General features: G+C 48.5%; 1 protein-coding gene across 3 annotated transcripts in view; it reads left to right on the plus strand.

Annotated features, from left to right (window-relative positions):
* ADAMTS17 (ADAM metallopeptidase with thrombospondin type 1 motif 17) overlaps nucleotides 1-18,577 on the plus strand; it is a 332,233-nt gene that overhangs the window by 123,959 nt on the left and 189,697 nt on the right. For all 3 annotated transcript variants that reach the window (XR_009546590.1, XM_060179312.1, XM_060179313.1), the window contains exons 13-15: nucleotides 2,119-2,285; nucleotides 10,520-10,647; nucleotides 14,718-14,838. Coding sequence is in view for 2 of the 3 variants with exons in the window: in XM_060179312.1 (XP_060035295.1) it covers nucleotides 2,119-2,285; nucleotides 10,520-10,647; nucleotides 14,718-14,838 (416 nt within the window). In the remaining variant the exon portion in view is untranslated. The remainder of the gene's footprint in view (nucleotides 1-2,118; nucleotides 2,286-10,519; nucleotides 10,648-14,717; nucleotides 14,839-18,577) is intronic.

An 18,577-nucleotide genomic window follows, 5' to 3' on the forward strand; every position in this document is an offset into this window, starting at 1 on the left:
GAAGCCTTCATGCCCTCTCCCCACCACACACAGCCAAAGACTCCTCCACAGCACGAGTGGAGAAGCTCTTTCTGTTGGACTGAGCTGCCAGACATTCCCCTCTCCCTCTACTGTTCAAAATAATGACTCAAGGGGAAACTAAAAAACAAAACCAATTTCTGGTCATTTACTTTATGGTTTTCAAAAGATTATCTGTATTTTTATGAGAGAGGGAGACTAAAGCTTTCCTCAGGCACATGCAGAACAAGGAACCTTACATTTGAAGTCCAGTGCTCTACCACTGAGCTACCACCTCCCCAACCACATGGTCTTTTATTTTTGAATTGTGGAAGTCATGTGAATAAAGTACAGCTATAACAGATGACCTAGGTAATGAGGAGTTAACAGCCAGGGAAAGAGAATGCTGAGGAACATAGGAAAAAAACAGGCATGGGAAGTAGCCGCCGTCTTCAGGTTTAAGTCTGAGCACCCAAGGGTGAGTATGAATAAGGGTGGTGCCTCCTTCCTTAGCCTTCATTAGAGAGAGTACATCCAGGCACTGGCTGAGGGGTCCATCTAATGGAAATACTGTGCTGGTCAAAGTCTCTGGGCAACTGCATTTAGGGTTGTCAAGGAAAATTATCTAGGAAAGGAAACTGCATCTGAGATCAGGTTGGGAATTTTCCCCCAAAGCACTGGTGTGCATGGAAACTGACCTCTGGAATGAGGGCAAAAAATGGTTGCCTACAAGGAGGTGTTGTGGTGTGTAACACAGTGCACTCAAGGTCTGATGAGAAAAATCACAGACCAGAGCCAGAGAGAAAAACCTGTTCTCCCTTTCCTGTCTCTCTAAGAACCTTGTACTGACAATGCTTGGCCTTGTACCACTGCAGTGGACACCTTTTAATCTTCATATGGCTAGAAGTTACCATCCAGTGCCCTTTTATTTGAATGTGAAGAACTCACATGTTTATAATTGTAGGAATGTCAGTGGTAAAAATCATCCTCAAGTTTTGTACATACGAAGATATCTTCATTTATTCTTTGCTTTGTGAATGGCAGTTTTGCTGGTAATTTTTTTTTTCTAGAAGAACCCTATTTAACCTGTTGCCTTGTGGTTTCCAAGGCTGACACTATGAGAAAGTTTCATAGTCTGATTCAGGATTTCCTATATGATGTGTTACTTTCTCTTTTGCCGCTTTCAAGACTTTCTCTCTGTTCCTTGACAGTTTAGTCACAATGGGTCTCTGTGAATTTATCTTTCTTGGGCTTTATTGCATTTGTAGTTTTGTGTCTTCAAATTCGAGTACTTTTCGATCACTGCTTCTTTAAATCATCTTTCTACCCTATTCTCTCTCTGTTGTATTTCTGTCTGTGATTTCTGTGAAGCGCACGTTAGTCTACTTTGATGGTGTCTCATAGTTGTCTTCTGTTAACTTTTCTTTGCTCATTTCTTCTTTTTTGCTGCTTTGACTAAGTAATTTCCCATGCTCTATATTTAAGTTCCCATAGTTTTTCTGCCTGCTCAGACCTGCTTTAGAACATACTTGGTGATTTTTTTTTTATTTATTGTGCTTTTCAAATACAGTATTTATTTCTGTATCTTTAATGCCTCCTCACTTGACTTTTTAAAACATACTTTCTGTCAATTTGTTCCTTTGATGGGATAACACATTCCCATTACTTTGGAATGGCTTGTGATTTTATTGCAGTTGTTGAAAATTGGAATTTTGGATCTTAGAATGCAATTTTGGAAATCAGAGTCTCCACCTCACCCCTAGACTTTGTTGTTTATTTGTTATTGAAACTATCTTCATGCTAGAGATTGACTTAAGATGAAAGTATAAGGCTTCCACTGCCCTTTTTTGAGCTGCCATCATCCCAGGGCACACTGATTTTGCTGAGCTGACAATTATTGTATTCCTTTGTGGATGGCCTTCACATACAGTCAGTCTTTGGATGCATAAATGCCATCAACTGGGGCTTGGGGCTGCTAAGATATTGTCTCTAGGAGCAAGTGTGTGCTTTGGAAACCTAGCCTGTCCCTCCCCCTCACGGCCACGGACGCCCAAATGAAGTGCCCTGACTATTTCTGCAGAATCATCTGCCTGGATAACACAGACGATCCCTTCCTTCCAGCCCGGGGCCCGGAGGCACACACTGCCAGGGCGCCAGCGTGGAGCATGCCGTGTGTGAGAACCTGCCCTGCCCAAAAGGCCTGCCCAGCTTCCGGGACCAGCAGTGCCAGACACATGACCGGCTGAGCAGCCAGAAGAAAGGTCTGCTGACTGCCGTGGTGGTTGATGGTAAAGACAGCCCTCTAGCCCCCAAAGAATCTCCCAGGGAAAACCACAGGGCACCCCACCCTCACCCTGTAGTTCACCCAACAGGAGGCTCCAGTCTCCTACCCCATCAGCTGTGGACCCACTGAAGAAGTGGCATTGAACTTGGCAAGTTCTCTGAGATCACCCCAAAGCAGCTGAGGGGTGGAGGTGGGGACAGCCACTGGGACAGAGGCTTCCTGACCCCCATTTGCAATGTGGGCAGGTACACTGGTGACCTGCCTGTTAGTGACACCTGCTGAAGGTCCCAGGGCCAAGTGTGAAGTGAGCCAGGGTTCTGCAGGAGCGAGGAGTGAGCCCAGTAAGTGTTCAGGTTCCCATGCAGCTGTTTCCCCCACCAGGGTTTTCATCTGGGCTGTGTGCCTGCTCTACTCTACTACTCCTAGTGAACACGGTTCATTTTTCACCTAGAAGAGAGACAGAGGGAGAGACACGGAGAGAAAGAGACTGTCTTGGAACATGCCTCTGCTTTGCTCTGTGTGAAACCCAGATTTGAACCCAGCCCTCATCACATTGGAGGAATCTATCACTGTCTCTCTCTTTCTCTCTCTCTCTGTCCCTCTCCCTCTCTCGCTCTCTCCCTCTCTTCCGCCCTCCCCTTCCCTTCCCCCCTCATATATATGAAAGAATCAGTCTGGAGCAGTGAAACCCTAGAAACAACAACAGCAAAAAAGCAAACACAAATAGGGAAGGAGACAGACAAAGATAGGAGAGACATCATAGCACTGTTCAAAGCTTCCTCTCTGCACGGTGCTCCGCTGTGGTGGTTGAAGGCTCGAACCCAGGCCCTCATCCATAATAAAGTGGCTCTTCTACTTGCTGAGCCATCTGCCGTCCCGCCCCTTTTCCTGGTATTGATGCTCTCTTGCCTTTCTTTCCTTGGTTCATTTTGGGCTGCCTCTTAATCCCTGGTTGGAGTATTTGAGGAAAACTCCCAAGACATATTTACAACTTGGGAAAGAGACAGACAAACCCAAGACACATTTTCTTTCAGGAGATCTTTCTCTCCCCAGTTGTAAGTCCTTGCACATGCCTAGTGGTATCCTAGGTGGTGGATCAGGACTTGTAGTTGTTGCAAACCCCCACCCCCAAGGCCTAGTTCAGGGTGCTGCATCCCTAAGATGAACTTCCTTTGCTGGCTGGAAGCAAGATAGCATTACCGTGATGTCACTGTGGTCCAGTTCATGGAGCCCAGCACATGCATGGCACCACTTAGCTGGGCAGATATCATCTCACTGAATGGCGTGGAGCCAGCTGTGCAGAAGATGAAAGGCAGCACTTGGCGTGTCGTGTCTGGGCACCCACAGCTGGAGCAGAGAGGGTGCTCATCCCACGTCCGGAGGAGCTGTCTCAGAAGAAAACGAGCTGCTGTCATCTGCATCCCATCCAGGGAGAGAGACGGGGTGTGTGACTCATCAGGACCAAGTGGAGGAGATTTAAAGGGAGTGAAGACAACTGTGTCTGTCCCTCCACCACCCTAGAGGCTTTAACAGGAGATCCAGGGCCCCGGGATCCGGGATCTCAGGACTCCCTGGGACTGCTGCTGTGGGCTCAGGGGCTAGGGAGATAGCACGACGGTTTCTGCAACAGATTTACATACCTGAGGTTCTGAGATTGCAGGTTCAATCCCTGACAACACCTTAAATTAGAGCCAAGTGACACTCTGGTAAGAAAGTGAAAAAAAAAGGGGGAGTCGGGCTGTAGCGCAGCCGGTTAAGCGCAGGTGGCGCAAAGCACAAGGACCGGCATAAGGATCCCGGTTCGAGCCCCCGGCTCCCCACCTGCAGGGGAGTCGCTTCACAGGCGGTGAAGCAGGTCTGCAGGTGTCTGTCTTTCTCTCCCCCTCTCTGTCTTCCCCTCCTCTCTCCATTTCTCTCTGTCCTATCCAACAGCGACGACAACAATAATAATAATAACTACAACAATAAAACAACAAGGGCAACAAAAGGGAATAAATAAATAAAATAAAATATTTAAAAAATAAAAAACAAAAAACAAACCAAAAAAGAAAGGAAAGAAGAAGAGAAAAAAGAAATCAAGTTCCTGCACATACAGCCATGCAGGGATAGACCCAGACAGCACAGCAATCAGCAGCCTCAGACCAGCTGCCAGGTGCTTCAGCTCAGTAGCCCGGCCCATCAAAGGAAGCTTGGAAATTCAAGATCATGGCAAGTAATAGCAGCCCACTTGCCTAGGAACTCCCAGCACATTTTCCTTCTTTAAAAAAAAAAAAAAGGGGGGGGAGGAGGAGGAGAAGTAGAAAAAGAACTAGGGCCAGGCAGTGGCTCGCCTAGTTGAACACACACATTACCAGGCGCTGGGTGCTGGGTTCAAGCCCCTGTTCCCCACCAGCAGAGGGCAGCTTTATGGGTAGCGAAGCGGTGCTACAGAAGTCTCTATCTCTTATCTCCGGCTCCTCCCCCTCTCCATTTCTTTATCATATTGAAAGAGATGAATGGATGGAAGGAAGGGAGGGAGGGAGGGAGGGAGGGATGGACAATCTCTGGGGACAGGTAGTGGCTCACCTGGCAGAGCACATGTATTACGATGCATAAGGATGTGTGTTCAAATCCCAGCCCCCCCCCCTGCAGGAGGGAAGCTTCACAAGAGGGAAAGTGGTGCTGCAGGAGTCCCTCCTCTCTGCCTCTCTCTTCCTCTCTATCTGTGTCGCTTACCCTCTATCATAAAGAAAGGGAAAGGAAGTTGGGTGGTAGTGTAGCGGGTTAAGTGTACATGGTGTGAAGTATAGGACCGGCATAAGGATCCCAGTTCGAGCCCCCAGCTCCCCAGCTGCAGGGGAGTCGCTTCATAGGCGGTGAAGCAGGTCTGCAGGTGTCTATCTTTCTTTCCCCCTCTCTGTCTTCCCCTCTTATCTCCATTTCTCTCTGTCCTGTCCAACAACAACAACAACATCAATAACAACAACAACAGTAATGATGACGACAAGGGTAGCAAGAGCAACAAAAAATGGGGAAAATGGCCTCCAGGAGCAGTGGATTCATAGTGCAGGCACCAAGCCCCAGCAATAACCCTGGAGGCAAAATTAAAAGAATGGGAAAAAGTGGGAGGGGATGGTTACTGTGAGCTGGGAAGTTGTGCAGGCACTGAACCCCAGTGATAAACCTGGCGACAAAAAACAAAGAAAGAAGGAAAGAAAGAAAGATAAAGAAGGAAGGAAGGAAGGAAGGAAGGAAGGAAGGAAGGAAGGAAGGAAGGAAGGCAGGCAGGCAGGAAGAGAAAAGAAAGAAGTAAACCTAACAGCAACAACAAAATATTCCCTTAGGGAGCTCTGAGTGTATCAGCACTGTCACCGGCCAGCTCACAGCAGAAGTGCAGCCTCCCCTGGCTTCCTTGCAGAGAAGTGAGGATGGACAGGGACAGGAATGCCACACTCAGGTCCCTGAGTGAGAAGCAACTTCCGTGTATCCAGTGCTGTGACCTCCAGCTGTGCCCAGGCCACCCTCCTGCATGCCTGGGTGCCCTGCCCTGGAGCAGGATGAGGGCAGACCTAGTCAGGCTCACCCTTTCCCATTTATTTCTGATTAATAGCGGGTTACAAGATTGTAAGATCACAGCGTATAGCTCCACACTGCACCCACCACCAAAGTTCTGTCCCAAACCTCCTACTTCCCAGAGATAACTGCCAGAGTTCTCACAAGTTTAGAGATGATTAGCTTTTTTTTTTTTACAGGTTCATGTGTATCATATCTCTAGATTCCACATACGAGTGAAACCATCCAGTGATTGTCTTTCATCTCTTTACTTATTTCACTGAGCATAATTTCTAATTCCATCCATTTTGTTCCAAAGGACACAAAATCATGTGGTTTATTATTATTATTATTATTATTATCATTTCAGAGTAGTATTCTATTCAATATATCCCATAACTTCTCTAGCCAGTCATCTGTTGATGGGCACTTAAGCTGCTTTCACTCTTAGGCTACTGTGAATAACGTAGCTAGAAATACAGGGGTTCACATGTGTAAACTAGGGGTTCAAACTAGTGTTGGAGTGTCCTTTGAATCCGTGCCTAAGAGTGGTATTGCTGGACCATAAGGTGGTTCCAGTTTGATTTGTGTAAGGACTCTCCGTACAATCTTCCAAAGGGCTCACCAGTTTGCATCCGCACTAGCAGTGTAGCGGATTCCCTTTTTCACAGAGTCATCATTCTTTCCCTGGACTCTTGCTTGGGTGTTTTTCTCACCCCCCTCAGTGTCCAGCACTCCACCTATATCCGCAAGTTCTGGAAAAAACTCCGGTTTTTTTTTGTTGTTGTTGTTGTTGTTCCCTTGCCTCCAGAGTTATTGCTGGGTCTTGGTACTGTCACTACAAACCCACAGCTCCTGGCAGCCACTTTTTCCATTTTATTTGATGGGACAGAGAGAAATTGAGAGAGAAGGAGAGAGACACCTGCAGACCTGCTCCGCCGCTTGTGAAACAACGCCCCCTGCAGGTGGGAAGCCAGGGGCTCCAGCCCGCATCCTTGCGCAAGACCTTGCACTTCATACTACGTGTGCTTAACTGGGTGTGTCGGCCTCCTGGAGCAAGCTCCTTTTCACCACCGATCATTTTAGATCTTGGTGCCCTTCAAGGGCCCTTATCAGCTCAGCAGCCAAGACCAAGGCCTGCTCACCACCCCCTCTTCCAGGAAGCCACACAGTGGAGCCATTGGAGGAGCTCAGAATGTCTTTTCACCCACTTGCACTCTGCCCTTTTTCTTCCAGAGCTGTAAATCAAGGCAGCTAGAGCGCCCCCATCTTTGATCTGAAGGCCCAGCCCTGCTGGAGAGAAACTGCCAACAGGCAGGAGGCACTTGGCCTTTGAAGGCAAGACCTCAAGTTGAAGACTTTGCTAGTGTCACCCCAACATATCCTGGTGGGGTGGGGGGAGGAGAGGGTGCCAGGGTTTTCTCACATCTTTGAATTCCTTCCAGTCATCAGTGGAAACAGAAACAGCCTTTTCCTTCAAGAGTCTTTCACAGAGGGTGAACACAAGACCCTCAATGACTGATTCAGAGGGCAGAGGGAGAAGACAGATGGTGAGTGTTCCCTCCAAAGCCAGCCTCAGAAAAGCCTGACCCAGGCTTGCCCAGGAGAGGAACAATTCCTGTGGTTGGGCTTTGAACTCTCCTGAAGCCTGGGCTGACTGGCCTATTCAGAGCAGTGCTATCACCGCGGAATTCCTTGGCGAGTTCCACAGGGTTTGAGAAACAGGAGGAGCCCTCTATGTGTTTTTTCTTCTCTCTGGTTGCAAGAGAAATTCTTGCAGAGGTAGATTTTCCGAGGGAGGCCTCGGGACCACAAAGCCAGGCCCCCTCCAAAAGCAGACAAAAGCTCCCCTCAGAAAAGACTTCCCATTGGAGAGGCCAGCCGACTGAGCCCCATGAAGATGGCCCCTTTCCAAACCCACCCCGTGTCTGCTTGCCCCGTGGAATCTCATGGAAACGTTCAAGAGTTCAGGCCTCCCAGCCCAGGCCAGCAGGCCAGGTGCCCACCCGAGAGGCAGAGAGCCTGGCGGAGGCTGTGTCTGCGCTCCCCGAAGGTCAGAGCTGCTCTCTCGCTCCAACTCAGCCAGGCTAACTGGAGCTGCTTAACCAGAGAGAAGGAACTGGCTACAAGGATGCAAGAATTTGGAGCTGGAGAGAGAGCTCACCAGATGGTGTGTTTGCAGTGCCACGTGCACAGTCCAAATTTGAACCCCAGCACCACATGGAGAGAGCCATGACACTAGAGGAAGCTCCAATGCTCCGGTCTATCCCAGTCTATCTGAAGATAAATGTAGCCCAGCAGTGGTATGAGACTTGCTTCCAAAATCTGTATCTGTACATCTGTTCTTTATGCCCCCACTGAGGACTGCCTTTCTCACAATTTGTCCACATGCAGGCCAGGTGTGGCCCGTGATGCCTTCCATGCACTTTTCTATCTCTTATCTTTCTTTTTCTTTTTCTTTTTCTTTTCCCCTCCCTCCAGGGGCTTGGTGCCTGCACTACAAATCTACTGCTTCTGGAGGCTATTTTCTCCATTTTGTTGTCCTTGTTGTTATTGTTGCCATTGCTGTTGTTGTTGGATACGACAGAGAGGAAGGAAAGACAGAGGGGGAGAGAAAGATAGACACCTTCAGACCTGCTTCACCGCTTGTGAAGCAACCCCTCTGCAGATGGGGAGCCGGGGGCTCGAACAGGGATCCTTATGCCAGTCCTTGCACTTCGTGCCATGTGCGTGCTTAACCCACTGCACTATCAAACCTCTTATCTTTCTTTTTAAGATCAGACATGATTCAGAGTTCAGATCTTTTTAGTTGTTAGGTGGCAGTAGTGTATCAACTTTAGGTAACTTATTGTAAAATATTAATTTTATTATTGAAGTCACATGAGAAAGCAAGTTTCATATGAGAAAGAGAAGCTAGAGCTTCACTTCGGCACATGTCGCACCAGGAACCAAACCTGGAGCCTCGGGCATGTAAGTCTGGTCTTCTACCAGCCGAGATACTTCCCCCACCCGTGTTTCTTTTAGTGTGGGGTCTGGGCCCCATATATGCATGATATAACCCCTGAGAAGCCTCCCCAGGCTGATTCTTTCATTATTTGAGTGAGAGAGAAGACAGGAAAGACACCAAAAAACTGCTTTATCATCCACAGAGCCCCCTCTGGAACCGACCATGGTGCTCCATTATGGTGCCCGGGCTTGAACCCGGCACCCTGTGCATGATAATGCGTGTGTTGTAAAGGGTGAGTTGTCTTCCAGCCCCAAACATACATGATTTAATATCTCCTGGGAGGGTTTAATATCTCCTGAAAGGAGAGGAGCTCCTTTCATCGGACACATGAATTTTTCTGGAAGGTAACCCATGAATAGTCTCTTAAGTGAGATATCAAACACAACTGACAGCCTCATGTCAGCCAAGGCTGGTTCTGCTGCCAAGTATGTGTCACAGATTTTTAGGAAATATTCAGTAGTTGCCAATTTTCAGAGCTTGCTAGATTCCTAATGACAGTTCTTTTGGGAGCCGGCAGCCCTGCACAGAGATGCCCTCTCTGTATCTGAATTTCAGTGCTGACTTCCTGGGAGTGAGACTTAGATTTAGCTCCAGGCAGGTGTCCTCTGCTAGTCCAATCAACTGAGGGAGAGAGGCTGATTCATTCACCCGGAGCCAGTTGCCCACTGTTGGGCCAATCAGGTGAGGTCTGGCTGTGAGTGAAACAGAATCTGATTGGCCCAGCTACACTCAGGTTATGTTTTCAAAATTAAATGTTGTCTACACCATAGTAAGACCTATAGCCATAAGCCAGGGTCACATGATGTTGCATCCAGTAGAGTGTAACATTACCACCTGTAAGGATCTGGGTAATTGTCCTTCACCTCTTTATTTCACTGAGCACAATCACTTCCGATTCCATCCATTTTGTTCCAACTGATCCAATCTCATCTTTGGGTTGCAGAGTAGTATTCCACTGACTATATGTCCGATAACTTTTTTATCTAGTCTTCTGTCATTAGGCATTCAGATTGTTTCCGTATTTTCTGCCTGGCATCTTTAATGCCTTAAAGAATATGAAAGGTCCAGTGATAGTTCACCAGGTAAGGGGCATGCCTTGTCATGCACAGGGCCTAGGTTCAAGACCTGACACCACTTGAGAATGTCACAGCATTAGAGAAAACTCCTGTACTCTGATCTCTCTCTCTCTCTCTGAAAATTTAAAACAGTTTTGTTTTGTTTTCTTTTTGCCTCCAGGGTTATTGCTGGGGCTCATTGCCTGTACTACGAATCACTGCTTCTGGAGGCTTTTTTTTTTTTTTTTGGTATAGGGCAGAGAGAAGTTGAGAACAGAGGGAAGATAGAGAGGAGGAGAGAAAGAGAGACACCTGCAGACCTGCTTCACCACCTGTGTAGTGACCCCCCTGCAGGTGGGGAGCTGGGGCTCGAACTGGGATCCTTGTGCAGGTCCTTGCGTTTTGTACTATGTGCACTTAACCCACTGCACTACCACCCAGCCCCCTAAAACAGTTTTTTTCTTTAATTCTCTGCCACTCTGCCTTTCTGTCCCTAGAGTCAGAGGGGTCTTTCTCTACCGGCTCAGCTCCAAGGCGAGTGAGAGTCTCTGAGGAACAGGTGTGGCATTCAGGCTGTATGCCCTCACCCTCCTTAGGGCCCAGACCCCGGTCCAGAGTCAGTATGCATCCCCTCTTTCTCTGCAGATAAGCCCTGTGAGCTCTACTGCTCTCCCCTCGGGAAGGAGTCCCCTCTGCTGGTGGCCGACAGGGTCCTGGACGGCACGCCCTGTGGGCCCTACGAGACTGACCTCTGCGTGCATGGCCGCTGCCAGGTGACACATCCTCCTTGGGTGCTAAGGGGCTGTGCATGTGGGAAGGCTCCCTCCCCCATTGCAGAGACAGAAGGGCTGAAACATGGATTGTCACACGGGAGGTCTAGGAATCACTTAGACTGCAGCAGACGGGCAGGGGAGACTCTCATGAGGCTGGAATCCTGTTGTCCACAAGTCCTTTCACAGGTTGATTCTGGGGAGCTAAAAAGGCCTGGCTTTGGGGAACCCTTCCAGCCATGGGATCCTCCCATGCTCATCCTCAAGTCAGTGGTCTGTGATTCATTAACACAGGATCCATAGCATTTAAGAAGTGAAAAATCTGGGGGTGGGGCAGTGGGACACCTGGCTGAGCAGATGTGCTACAATGCACAAGAACCTGGTTCAAGCTGGGGCCCGCCTGTAGGAGGGATGCTTCAGGTAGGTCTGCAGGTGTTTCTCTCCCTCTCTATTTTCCCTACCCTCTCAATTTTTCTCTGTCCTGTCATATAAAATGGGGTGGGAGGGAATGGCCTCCAGGAGTGCTGGATTCATAGTGTCAGCATTGAGCTTCAGGGCTTTAGAAGAAGGAGAAGAAGAGGAAGAATAAGAAGGAGGAGGAATAAGAGGAGGAAAGGAGGAGGAGGAGATGACAAAAATCCATCCAGGAGGTGGTTTGGTTCTCGTAGTATAGACCACAGAGCTGTGGGTTCGAGCCCTGGCATTTCATGGAGCACTGTGGGCAACACTTGGAAAGCTCTGGGGATAGTGGACCTCTCCTTGGTTCTCACCTTGTCTCAGAACTCAGGCAGCTGTGAGTCCAAGGAAGACTGAGACACAAAGGTGGCTTCCAGAACAATCCTGGTAGACAGCCCTCAACCCGTGGGGAGTCTGTCTTCCCTGCAGAGCCCAAAGAATCCACAGTGGGACTAGAAAAAGAAGGGACCACAGCACCAAAGCTTCACTATCTAAGTGAGCTATATCGCCGGTGCCCTGGAGGCATTTCTAAGAAGCCTGGGCTTCTCTGTCCAGAGCTCCTTGCCAAGGAGACTCTTCCCTGTTCTGGGGCAGATGGCAGCCTCTTTGGTGAGCAACTTCAGTCTGCACTAGCCCAGATGTCCCTCAGCATCCTGGAGCCTGCCCTGCACATGACTTGAGGGGGTGGCATGCGACCCTTTCTGGAGCCCCTCGCTCCCCCAGCCTGTCTCAGATGCATCCTGCTGTGGGGCACCCTGACCAACCCCCCTGCACTGAGACCCCCAGGCCTGTTGGTTCAAACAAGTCACGTCTCCTCAACATGGCTGTGCCCACAGCGGCCTGCCAAATCCAGGCAGCTCTCCAGCCAGAGCAGAAGGCTCCTGGTGCTGGAGCGGTGGCAACACCCACCCACAAGCACTGTGTTAAGATTCAGCCCTGGAGAAACAATGCAGTGTCTGAAAGAACTTTAAAAATATGATCCGCAGCCAGGAGATAGCTCACTGGGTAGGGTGCACCGTGTTCGAGGCCTGACAATTCCTGAGAGCAACATGGCACCAGGGGAGGCTCCATAGATGGTGCAGCCGTTCTGTGATGTCTCTCTGTGCCTGTCTCTCTCTCATCTCCATCTCTATCTGAAGTGAAAAGATGAGAAATATTGGTCCAGGAGCAGTGGTACTGTGCACACATGAAGTCCCCATGCCTAGATGTATCTGAACTTATGCTAACAGAACCCTTTCTTCAGAGAGATACTATAAAGCTCATCATTGAGCCACTCTTAATTCTCACAACAAAATCCAAAGGAGGAAAGTCATAATTAATAAGGTTTTATTATAAAAATGGAGGATGCGGGAGTCGGACGGTAGCGCAACAGGTTAAGGACAGGTGGCGCAAAGCGCAAGGACCGACATAAGAATCCCGGTTCAGCTCCCATCTCCCCACCTGCAGGGGAGTCGCTTCACAGGCAGTGAAGCAGGTCTGCAGGTGTCTATCTTTCTCTCCCCCTCTGTCTTCTCCTCTCTCCATTTCTCTCTGTCCTATCCAACAACACTAATAACTACAATACAACAAGGGCAACCAAAGGGAATAAATAAATATTTAAAAAAAAATTTTAAATGGAGGATGCAGGGAGTCAGGTGGTAGCGCAGTGAGTTAAGCGCATGTGGCGCAAAGCGCAAGGACCCACTTAAGAATCCCAGTTTGAGCCCCCAGCTCCCCCCCCCCACCTGCAGGGGAGTTGCTTCACGAGCGGTGAAGCAGGTCTGCAAGTGTCTATCTTTCTCTCCCCCTTTCTGTCTTCCCCTCTTCTCTCATTTCTCTCTGTTCTATCCAACAACAACGACATCAATAACAACAACAATAACTACAATACAACAAGGGCAACAAAAGGGAATAAATAAATATTTAATTTTTTTAATGAAGGATGCAAGAGTGCTGACCTGGTGTAGGGGCTCTGCACCTGGGCTCTGAGGCAGGCAGACCTTCAGGTTCAAACCCCATTCTCACCAAAGCCAGTGGTTAACCCCTCAGGGAAGAAAAAAAAATGCAGGATGCAGGAATAAGATTTTAAGACATTAACTACAAATACAGTGCTTGTGCTTTACTACAGTAGTCACCTAAATGAAATGTTCTGAATTCCTGTGGTACTTGTGAATGATCAAGGCAAAGAAAATCGGTTAAGAAGTTGGTCAGCGTCACACCCCAGGTAGATCGCACACATTACCATGTGCGAAGACCCGGGTTCAAGTTCTTAGTTCCAACTTTTGGAGGAGGACTTCAGGAGCAGTGGAGTGGTGCTGCAGTTCTCTTTCTTCCCTTATCTCTGTTTTCCTCTGCTTGTATAAGAAAAAGAAAGGGGAAAAAAATAGCCTCTGGGAACAGTGGAGTCAAGCAGTCACCACTGAGCCCCAGTGATAATCAGAGTAAAAAAGAAAAAGAAAAAAAAGTCATGGGACAGCAATTGGTTAAAAAGAATAGTAATAAAAACCCTCAGACACTTGGTGAGCTGAAGGTCTGTCCCTAGGCACTGATATAACTAGTTATCGTAGAAAAAACTGTACAACTTCCTGTGCACTTATTATAATTAATTACAACAGGAAAAAAGGCAGAGGTCACCCACATTATTAGACAGCACTAAAAAAAATGTCACTCTGGTTTAGTCCGTAGCTTTCTCCTCTGTTGCCTTCGGCGCTGCAGGTTGCAATTTAGGGCTAGTAGAAGGGATACAGGGAGATCTCAGGGAGCAAAGTGACCAGTTACTGGTCAGGAATAGAGCCTCCAACATGGCGTTCTTGGTTCCAGATAGAAAGCTGATTCAGACCATCCTGGGAAGCATGGAAATCCCATTTGATTCCACTTTTATGAGGCCTGAGTTCAGTTTTATTTCAGTGAGTCACAAATTACTTAACATGCTGAAATGAGACTTAACAGCACTCGTAAAAATGGGAGCAGGCTGGAGCTGAGGGGAGACACAAATATTTGTCCTTTTTTTTTTTCCCAGTGAGCTTCTATAATTCAGGAGTCTTCTCCCTAATGAGCCCTACTGTCAGTGTCTAGAAATAAGGGAATCAAGTTAACATTCCTCTAAATACCCGACTGGCTTGGGAACTACTAACCATGGGGCTATGGGGGGGGGGGGGGTTGTGTGTGGATAGAATGGAAGGGCAGTCCGGATATAAGCGGCCCCAGCCATGCTTGACTCCTTCAGGAGGACTGGTAGCTTCTGCACACATGCAGCCTGCATGTTCCAGTCAGGGTCTCGCTTGTCACTGTGTGTGTCCCGGGCTCAGCATTGGAGGCTGCAGTGTAGGAATTGTATCTGGCCATCTGTGTTCCTCCAGAAAATGGCCCAGAGCAGAGGGACACATAGCATCTTGAACAGAGAGTGAGAGAGACTACAGCACCAAAGCTTCCCCCAGTGCAGTGGGAGGGCAGGCCAGAGCCTGGGCTGTGCACATGACAAAGTAGGGCACTACCCAAGTGAGCTATTTTGTGGACCCCCGTAGGTTACAAAACAAAATTCCCTTGGGCCTCTGAGCTCGTCATGGGTCTGCTGAGCACTCTCTACCAAGCCCCTCTGGCATGAACCCCAGTAACCCCACCGCCCTCTGGCCCTTTAGAAAATCGGATGTGATGGCATCATCGGGTCAGCGGCCAAGGAAGACCGGTGTGGAGTCTGCAGTGGGGACGGCAAGACGTGCCGCGTGGTGAAGGGTGACTTCAGCCATGCTCGGGGGACAGGTAATGTGGGGTGCTGGGCGGTGAGGAGGGGCGCTGTTGTGGGCTCTGTCCTTGATCTTAATGTCACTGACTGCAGTTGTTCCTGCATGTCAGGTTGCAGCAGCCTGTGACCTGGCATTTTCCGGGGAGCCAGGCTCTCTAGGTGCCTGAAGGCACAGTCCTTAACCCCCCCCCCCCACCAAGTTACTAGTAGCTCCCAGACCCACAGGGCCTTGGTGCTCCCCGAGAAGCCTCACACTAGCCCATCTTCTATTCAAATCGTGATTCTGATGAATTAGAATTCAACGGAGTGCCAGCGAAATAGCAATAGTTCACCTGCATAGTGCGCTGCTTTGCCATATGCACGACCCAGGTTCAAGCCCGGCCCACACCACATTGAAGGAAGCTTCTGTGCTGTGGTCAGCCTATCTCTCTCTCTCCCTTTCTCTCTCTCTCTCTCTCTCTCTCTATCTATCTATCTCCCTTTCTCTCTCTCTCTCCCTTTCTCTCTCTCTCTCTATCTCCATTTCTCTCTCTCCCTTTCTCTGTCTCTCTATCTCCCTTTCTCTCTCTCTCTCCCTTCCTCTCTCTCTCTCTCTCTCTCTATCTCCCTTTCTCTCTCTCTCCCTCTCCCTTTTTCTCTCTCTCTCCCTTTCTCTCTCTCCCTTTCTCTCTCTCCCTTTCTCTCTCTCTCTAGCTCCCTTTCTCTCTCTCTCCCTTTTTCTCTCTCTCTCCCTTTCTCTCTCTCTCTCTCTCCCTTTCTCTCTCTCCCTTTCTCTCTCTCTCTCCCTTTCTCTCTCTCTCTCCCTTTCTCTCTCTCTCTCCCTTTCTCTCTCCCTTTCTCTCTCCCTTTCTCTCTCTCCCTTTCTCTCTATCTCCCTTTCTCTCTCTCTCTCTTCCCTGCTAGCTAATGTAGGGGACTGTGGACATGCATCCCTAAAACTGTGTGTCGTGGGAAGGCTGAGCCACTTCTCCTAACTGGGCCTGCACAGGGTCAGGGCCTCCCAGCTCCCCAGCTCAGCATCTCCCAGCCCCAGCCCGGCATTCAGGTGACAGGCTGCAGAGACTTTCTGTGGGAATCATGGTGACAGCTGGCGGTGGCCCTGCCCAGACCTGGGAGAACATTTCTGACCACAGGTCCTGCAGGAGGGTAGCTCCAGTGTGCGATGCCTTGGGGGTTATCTGGGTTGGTACTTAATGGGGTGAGCACAAGACTCACCTAAAGGGTGAATATGACAGAGACATTCAAACACCACACAGATAAACAGAAATCCAATCCACAATCCGGCGTGGGTGTTTTGTTTTGTTTTGTTTTTATAGAGGCAGAAAGCGAAAGTAACAGAGGCCACAGCACTGAGCTTCATGTATGCAAGGTGGCAAGAGGATATATCACTGACGTCCCCCCAGTCCCTTATTTACTTTATTTATTATTTTAATTGCTACCAGGATTATTGCTGGGGTTCCATACTGGTACTATGAATCTACTGCTCCTAGCAGCCATTCTTTCCTTTTTTTTTTTTTTCTATTTTTATTTGATAGGACAGAGAGAAATTGAAAGAGAAGGGGGAGATATGGAGAAAGAAGAGATACTTGAAAGCCTGCTTCACCACTCATGAACTATCCCCTCGAAGTTGGGGAGCAGGGGCTCAAACCCAGGTCCTTGCACATGGAAATGGTGCATTTAATCGGATGTCCCACCACCCACTCCACCCTTCCCCTATTTATTTTTAAATAGCATAATCAGGACCCAAGAGATGACTCAGCAAATAAAGCACATGCCTTGCTATGCTCTGGCCTTGGGGTTCATCCCCAGCCCCACATGGGAGCACCATGGACAGCACTAAGGGGGTAGGTCTCTCTCTCAAAAATTAGCATGAAAGTTGGGTCAGGGAGGCAGCTCAATGGTACTGCATTTTAAAAAGGAAAGAAGCTTCAGAAAACAAGGACAATGATCTAGTGTGTGTGTGTGTGTGTGTGTGTGTGTGTGTTTCCCAAAATAAAAACATTTATACAATCTTCCTGCACAAAGACCCAGGGTGACCATGATGCCTGTGACAGCGTTGGCACCAGCTTTCTTGGACATTACATGGGGTTCCCTATAACTTTCAGAAGTGTAATGAAGACACTCTGTTTGCCCCTAAAAGCCAGTTCCTTGCCTGCTCCAGTCAGTTTCCCTTTTGAGTCTGTTGCTGGAGGGTGGGGAATGCTCCAGAAGACAGTGAAAAGTGCAGGGAAGTCAACCCAAACATCTGTGTTTTACACAGTCTTCAGTCCTTGGAAGATGACTGAAAATCTGGGGCCAAACTGAGTTCTGAAGGCTTCCCAAAAACAGAGCCTCTGTGGCCAGGGTCTCCTGCCTGCCTCTGTCGGTAGGGAATGTTTGGTATCCTTGAAACATTTGAGAAGGAACAACAAGCTTTAGAGATCCAGTTTTCCCTGGCAGGCACTCAGCCACCCAAAATGAGTTAGGAAGGCCCTGTTCTTCTTCCTGACTCAATCCAACCCTCTGTTGGTTCTAAATCTCAGTGTTAAAAAAAAAAAAGTCCTTAAAAGGGGCAGGAGGAGAGATTGACACCATTTCTCTCTTCTAAATATGGGTAGAATCACAGGCCCCATTTTTATTCTGTGATATTATTATTATTATTACTTTGACCATGGCAGTGCTCAGCTCTCACTTATAATCATGTCAGAAATTGAACCTGGGACCCCTGAGCCTCAAGCTCAAATATCTTTTGCATAAACACTATGCTACTTCCCCACCTCTGTCATTTTGGAACTCCTGCCACATGTCAAGTTCTGTGCCTCACCTGGAGGTATGGGGTATGGAGTTTCTAGGGGGAAATGACCCCTGTGTGAAGGAGACCCAAAATGAAGCATCTCCCCACTGTGATTAAGAACTGGAGTGTCAGCTTCTGAAACATGCCAGTGAGCCAACTGCTGTATGTTTCTCTTTCTCAGTCAAGAATAACCTTTGCACAAAGGTGTCCATGTGTGTGATGGCGAAGGCTGTGCCCAAGTGTTTCTCATGTAAGAGGTTTGGATGTCCTCTGCTACCCTGCCGGTGACAAGCGTGGTGGAGGGTCTTTGCCTCGCTTACATTCTGGGGGCTTTTCTGAGTAGAGGAGACTGGCATGGGTGGTTCTGGAAGCCGGGGTAGATATCAAGGCCATCTATTGCTTATCTGACATTTCAAGGTGACTGCAAAAAAGCAAAATGATAGCATCCAATCAAAACTTAAAGCTGTGAAAACAAAAGCCTGGTGGGATTGAGAGGGACCATCCCAAAGTTCTGTCTTGTGTTGTTCTCTCCCTCCTGCTCCTGGACAGAAAATCTGTTTTGATGAATAGAAATTGCCAGAGGGAGGCAGGTGGTCGCACACACAGTTGAGTGCACACATTACCATGTGGAAGGATGTGGGTTCAAGTCCCTGACCTCTACCTGCAAGGGGGAAGCTTTACCAGCAGTGGAACAGTGCTGCAGGCATATCTATCTATCTCTCAATTTCTCTGTCCTGTCAAATAAAAGAAATGGGGGAGTGGGAAATTGGCCTCCAGGAGCAGTGGACTTGTGCATATACCAAGCCCCAGTGATAACCCTGGTGTCAAGAGCTGGAGGAAGAGGGAGGGTGGGGAGAGAATGGAAAGCGGGCCAGCCAGAGGCCAGTATTTTCCAGTATTTCCCCCAAGGTTTATGAGGACATAGGCTCAAGCTCAAGGGAGACAGCACAGGAACCAAGAGCACAGGCTGACTCAAAATTGGT

Source organism: Erinaceus europaeus, chromosome 20 (assembly GCF_950295315.1).
Source record: "Erinaceus europaeus chromosome 20, mEriEur2.1, whole genome shotgun sequence".
Lineage (NCBI taxonomy): Eukaryota > Metazoa > Chordata > Mammalia > Eulipotyphla > Erinaceidae > Erinaceus > Erinaceus europaeus.